Below are 6939 nucleotides of genomic sequence, written 5' to 3'. Positions count from 1 at the left end.
GTTCAGCGGCGTATTCTTCTGCTGTTTCATTTTGTTTCTGGTCTCTTTGACTAAATTTGGCTGCAAACGTTCTCGGAATAGGTAGTGGAATAGCTAGTAAAATTGGAATTAAGGAATATCTAATCATTCATAATCGTGATAAATTATCGTTATCATTATTGTTGTGGAAAATTGCAATATGCAAAATACTTGTGTTTCATAGTTGTGGTGCTTTTGGCATAGTTCATTAACAAGCAAGATTGGAACGGAACGTGAATACCCGTAATAAAATACGTGTGCAACAAGCAAAAATGCTTTTTTAAACCAAATAATTATAAATTTGAACCCACTACCAGTTCGATTGCTTAATATAAAGTTGAAAACAACACTAGTCCACTGTATAACTGTTACTCAAATAATGAATTTTGAATTTTTTGCAATTGAAATCTTCTTGTAAAGGGTTTAAACTAGATCACATACGCATCAAGTTCTATTTGGTTTCAACGCGTGACTTGCTTTTTTATTTTACCAACATTTAGAACAATCGTACGACGCAAAGATTAGACTATATAAATGTGTATTGGGCAACACATGCACACATCAACTTTGCTTTGGAAGGAGCCTAATCGAAAGGTAAAAGTCTGAACAAACTGCTTTTTTCATGAGTTTCTTATACATTGCATTATTAGGTTTTATTAATTAAAAGGATTCGGATACATTCGTTATGCAACATCCTTACGTTTTATAGTTCGACAACATTAACTTTGCACTCAAGAACTCAATTTGCATATATATTATACGCTTCGATGGCTTCATATATTTTCATTCGTTTTCGTTGTTAACGTTTTGCAAGAGTTTAATTAAGCCATTACAAAAAAGATAGTCAGGTACGCTTCTGTCGATTTAAATCACGTCAGTACAGAAACTAAGATATTTATCGTATGCATTTTAATATAGCATAGGCCAATGCCCGGCTTATATTTGCGAGCTATACATACATGTTATACTGTGGAGAGACAAATATGCATTGTTAAGTAAACACGTCACCTTTTATATACATTTTACTGCGTATATTTCAATTTATTTGAATATTTATAAACAAATCGCTTGATATCATATAAAACAAGTCTTCAATAAAAAAAAAACTAAATAGACACGGTGAAAACGTAACAATAAAGTTTGCGAGAAAAATATTAAAGCAAGTTTTTCAGTTCTATACTCATTTTACTCAAAATGAGCATTTAATTATCAGACTATCTGTTTTTGTTTTATTGATATCAGATTTTTTAAACACGTCATTATACACTAGGCTAAGAATATTTTGGTATAAGCCAGTATTTGACTTCGCTGGAAATGAAAAAACAATACTCTTTTTACAAGTATCTGGTTACCAGAGAGCAAAAACAGTTCAGTATATTCTTATCAATCTACACCTGCTTTAAAAGCCGATTAAGTGTGTAACTTGAAATCAGGTTTAAGAGTATTCATTGATATTATACTGCTTAACATGCACTATAAAACGAAATTTCCACATTTATTTTCATTCATTTAAACATGTGGAACCTACTAAATACATGGACATTCGTAAACTTGTTGCGCTATCCTCAAATTTGTAATGCGCACTTAACCAGTGGGTAACACAATCAGATATGCTTTACGTGAAATAGTTTGATTATGAAATGTGTTTGTTAGCGTTCAAGTCAGATCTATCCAGTAACTGTGAGTAGCATTTATAGCAAGACCCATCACTGCTCCGTGATGAAAGCGCAGTAATATATCGATAAACTGATTCGCAGCCTGCAAGATATCGAAGTAGTTCCACAAAACTGAGTCCTTTCCACGATTAAATGTTATTGAAAACGCCCACACCCTAATAACTGTAACTAACACAATTTTCATTCTTAATCCTGTCTAAATGATTGATTATGTTTAATAATATAACATTATTTTTACAATACATATCTTGCATAATACAAGATGAAATTCGCCGTGTGCCTGCTCGTGGTGTTGCCAATTGTCTACTGTGCCAGCATCGAGGAGAGGTTCATCATCGGAAGCTTCCAATGTGAGTTGTGACTTTCTTAGACATCAATAACTATAATTTTATACTTCAATTCCCACAAAAGCGAAATATTATGTATTTTAAAAAGCTACACATGCATGATATATTTGACGGATATGTGATGTCACATAGAGTCTAGGGCTAGAATGACTATATTAAAGACAATAACTTAATTTATTTTAACACATCATATACATGTATTACAAAAATATATTTTATTTAAGACTAGATACGAACAGAACAATTTCAGATACTGATTGGCTTTGAAGACATCACCTGTGATTGTATATACAATATGATTTAAGCTACTACAACTTTCATTTACAGTATTGACGGATTTAAATGCTCTGTTTTGTTATTTGGAGACTGCTTCTTTCAGTGGACGACGCTGTGGCATCTCTGAAGGCCGCCCTGGGCTCCGACACCAGCGAGGCTGCATGTGAGCTCGCCTGCCCGTCCATCCTCGCTGCAATCCCAGGCGGTAGTCTGGCCGCTCCATTCCTGTGTAAACCAGCATGCTTGGAGTGAGTAAACTCTTAATTGAATTAGTCATTCATTAATATCAAATGTGCACTGAATTCCTATGGACAACATTGTTTTGTTAAACCATCCAATAAACAGCATCACAATTTTACCCACTAATAAAGGCAGCACAGAAATATAGGGTTCACATTTCACGTGCAACGGTATACACTTATTCAAAACTCAATGTGCTTTGCAAATAATCATTTTACCACTTAATTATTATTATGCTCTGTTTTAATGCTTAGTTATTTAACCCCTTACGACAGTATGGTTTATTCGTAAGTATCAGAACTCTAACGGTCGTTCATAGATCTATCGACAAATCTGCATTTTCATCCATGATTTCTATCTAGTTTTTTATATGTATTTAAGCTTATTACAAAGTGTGATTGATGTATTTCAGGCTCCAGCACCTTGCCCAGGGAAAATAAATGATGGTACTTGATTTGTGTTATCACGGAAAAATAAAATAAAATACACAAAACTTGCTTAACCATTTTATACATGCTTCAGTATTTATTAAAACAACATTACATATTTAGCATCAAATCATGATCCTTAGTGAGATTTCTTGAATGTGAAACGATGTTTTAATAGTAATTCATTTCCGAATATAATATAACATAGTAATTTATATCAAGAAAGCTTTCGACAACAGATAAAATCGACACATTTCCAAATTTTAAAGAACGATAACATGATTACAATAACAATCGTGTGATTGATATGATTATTCTCAAATATAATTCCTCTATAGTTTATTTACTTTGTCTTGGTAAAAATACATACACCAATGACTGCCGTCATGTATCGGTTGTTTAATTGCAATATCGTTGGAATAAGGAATTCGTTAAGGATTGCAAGGAAGTAGAAGGTCAATTAGCGCATCTTTGTGAGGTCGGCAAACAAAGCTGAAAATATATTAAACAAAATACACATGTAAACAAAGTGAATCGTAAGCTAAATACAGCATACAGTCATCATATTTAAAGCAAGGAACCAAGAGACAGACAGTGTGAAACAAAACATCTTAAATAAACATCTACACACACACACAATATGAATGAAACTGAACTCGCTGTCTTGGCACATCGTTAGGGGTTCAAACCGACGTAAAAGAGCTCCAAAATTCACATTAGTAATACCCTTTGTAAGAATTAACAAAAAATAAACTCAAAGCATCATAGTTCTCATTAAAAACCACTTAAAGACAGAGCATTTTATTTAATTGCTAATTGACTAATAGACCGCCATGCCAGCATGTTGTGAGTATAAAACAAATAGCATTAGAAGATCTTGCGAATCTTACGCTGACCATGTTAATATTAAATCAGTCTGCAATAACCGATGTTGAGCAAGTATTCTTATTGAAAATACTGTACCATCGTAACAAAGTGAAGGCACATATTGAAACCAGATGATGTCTTCCCATTGTGATTGTAAGAAATAAATATACGGGTACGCAAACCCACCCCAGGAAACCCGATGCCTGGTGAGCAGCGTAACACCAATCGAGCAGCGCTGCGTATTTACGCATGAACTTACATAGGGTTAGCAAATTTGAAACAACATTTTGAAAATGAAACGTAAAACACTGCATTCTGGTGACTTTTTATCTGTATTTAGAGACTGAAGTTAAAGAGCATTTTTATATGAAATTTCTCTTTCATTGACCATACTCAGTGACTGATCGACATGTATATGATATCACATACATGTATTTCCCATTACCGTTTTTCATTTACCACCTTTATCGACCAGTCAAGGAAATTCATTATATTATACGACGTTTAAAAGGGCCTTTTCACAGATTTTGGCATGTTTTGAAGTTTGTCATAAAATGCTTTATATTTATAAATGTAAACATTAGATACAAAAAGCTCCAGTAAAAATTCAATAATAAAATTTAAAAAAGAAAAAAAAGGTAAACCTCAGCAGGGCTCGAACCACTGACCCCTGGAGTCCTGGACTAAAAGTAGTACCCACTTAGACCACTCGGCCATTCTTCCGGATACAATGCCTAATGTATTTTATACTTAATATAAGCAATCCTCGTAGTTTCACAGAATATAACGACAACAACAGAACTCTCCAAATTATTAATTCGTTTCGCGTTGCAACGTTTTATTATTGTCGGGGTTTTAAATCGTCACAAGATGCATATAATGGTTATTTTAGAGCATGTTAAATGTTCAGTATTTCTGTTTCCTCACAAATATCATAACTCATACAAAAATATGCGAATCTGAAACAACTTTTTTCAATTTTGTCAATTAACCCAAACGTGAAAAGGCCCCTTTAACCCGACACTAGTATGCGCGTTTACATATGCAACAACACATTTATAGAAAGCAAAATCAACAATAAGTTCGATATAAAATATCATTATCCATTGGAATCTTGATAAAATAAGTGTTTTTTACCATTCCAAAATTTTACCATTCATAAGTCAAGCAAATCATATTTGACTTTTTTCAAAAAAAGTGTTTGTCTGCTACTATGGTTAGTACCAGAGGCCTAGCATTGCTTTAAACGTGCTAATAGTGTATTGTACAACAAACACTGTTTAACAAAACTGGGTCATCTCTAATTTTCATCAATACCAGGGTGCAGGATCACGTGACTTTGTTAATGGAAGTCAACACACCCGTAAGTGCTGCTTTTTTTTCAAATAATTTTGTAAAACAATTTTCCTACCAATTTCAACTAGTGCATAAAAGATAGATTTGTAAGCTGCGTATGCCAATGTGAAATACATCAGAATTACTTTATATAATAAGCATGTGTTCTTTTTTCAAAAAATTATTTATACTGCACAAATATCCTTCACGCAAATTGAATGTTTGTCACCGATTTCAGACGTATTCTCAAGGATCGGCACAAACTACAAGAAAAAATGTCTTTTATGCACTAAAGATTTTTGCAAATGTACTTCAATAACGTGACATATTTGTAAAAATAAAGTTCTAAACGGTGTGTTTACATTCTGTCCAGCCCGTGTGTAAATACCTGAAAACCAGGCTTATTCTGCACCATGAATACTAAACAGAAACAAAATAGTATAACTGGTTACTTTTACTTTTGTCAACTATTTTTAACAAATTAGTTATCTGTTTTCTAAACGAATTTCAGAAACATATACAACTTAAGGCTTCATAAAGACCCTATAACTACAAACTACTGGCTCTTTGGTCTCAAAGTCCTTAACAGTGCATACCAGGACATTAAAAAAAGGACGTATGTGCCCATTATGCTCAAGGTCTGTCACAATTAATGAACTTTAAACATTAACGTCCATATGATCAAATGTTATAACGGTTTAAATTCATTTTAACAGCATAGATCTTCTCACATGTTGCTGTCAAAACTTCTATTAATTTCAGCAATTCTGCGGTTTAAGATTGGAAATAAAAATCACGGTCTATCTTAGAAATGACTTCATAGAGAAATTTAATTATATGGTGACCTGTCGGTAACCTATTGAATTCAATATTATAATAACGCTTAACTACGAAGACTCACTGGATTCAGGAAAAAGATAAATAACCGTTTTTGCGTCGAAAAAAGTTGGGTGCAACTTATAGTACACATTGTTTTTTACGTGTCAAAAAACATTGGGTGCGAACGCAGCCAACGCACCCCCCCCCGGCTACGTATATGGAGTAACAAGTCAGCTCATTGAAATTAAAATGTCCAAATCAACTATTTGTTTGATAGACAATTCCTTCCATGGCCAGTCTTTATGTAACTTAAATACGCGAAACAATAAAGTCACAGAAAACATTAGGCAATCTAAACAAAATTAAGCGCAAGTTAAGCGACGTCATTTCAAATGAGTTTTTCTCATTATGACGCTTGCATAATTAGTACCAAAAGTCTCAGAAGACGCCACAATTTAATATTATACATACAACCCCCACATACACTTCTTAAAACATCACTCTATGTACCTAACCAATTAATTTATGTGACAAAGCAGTCAAGTTTTCTTTATTTTTTCCAAAATCGTGTTGGTAAAAAGAAATAAAACTGGAGCATGTTGAAAATGCACTATTGATAATACATAAGGTATTTAAAGTACATTTGTAGGCATATGTACCCACATACACTTACTATAGGTCTCTACAAAGCAAATAAATTGCAACCAAATGGCTGGAAATTAATTTTTGGCACGAAAAAGAATTATAAAGTCGCTGCTCACATAAGGTTTCCTGGTCTTCTCCATTTGGTTTCCATGTTTTCCCAACATGGTCATTAAAAACGCAAATTTCTCCACAAGAAATAGTTTTCTGGAAAAAACCTGCTGAGAGGTTATGGCAGACATGTGTAAGTTTGTATAAATCCTTGCATTATTGTAAGGGCTTGCAAATTAA

At 33.3% G+C, this 6939-nt stretch overlaps 1 protein-coding gene across 1 annotated transcript; it reads left to right on the top strand.

The window, feature by feature from the left end:
• The first annotated feature begins 533 nt into the window (after positions 1-533).
• On the top strand, positions 534-3054 carry LOC127861223 (uncharacterized). Its single transcript, XM_052399632.1, has 4 exons — positions 534-612; positions 1957-2044; positions 2421-2565; positions 2970-3054. The coding sequence occupies exons 1-4, from the start codon at positions 553-555 to the stop codon at positions 2995-2997; spliced, it is 321 nt and encodes a 106-aa protein (XP_052255592.1). The 5' UTR covers positions 534-552; the 3' UTR covers positions 2998-3054.
• The last annotated feature ends 3885 nt before the right edge of the window (positions 3055-6939 follow it).

Source organism: Dreissena polymorpha, chromosome 1 (genome assembly GCF_020536995.1).
Source record: "Dreissena polymorpha isolate Duluth1 chromosome 1, UMN_Dpol_1.0, whole genome shotgun sequence".
Lineage (NCBI taxonomy): Eukaryota > Metazoa > Mollusca > Bivalvia > Myida > Dreissenidae > Dreissena > Dreissena polymorpha.
The sequence above is the reverse complement of the archived record's forward strand: the minus strand, read 5'-3'. Positions and strand labels throughout refer to the sequence as shown.

Bases quoted from the DNA above. Each gene is read 5' to 3' on its own strand.
- LOC127861223 (XM_052399632.1), top strand. From the start codon at position 553: ATGTGTATTGGGCAACACATGCACACATCAACTTTGCTTTGGAAGGAG. The intron at 613-1,956 runs GTAAAAGTCTGA...GCATAATACAAG, and splicing joins GGAAGGAGCCTAATCGAAAG to ATGAAATTCGCCGTGTGCCT. The intron at 2,045-2,420 runs GTGAGTTGTGAC...TGCTTCTTTCAG, and splicing joins CATCATCGGAAGCTTCCAAT to TGGACGACGCTGTGGCATCT.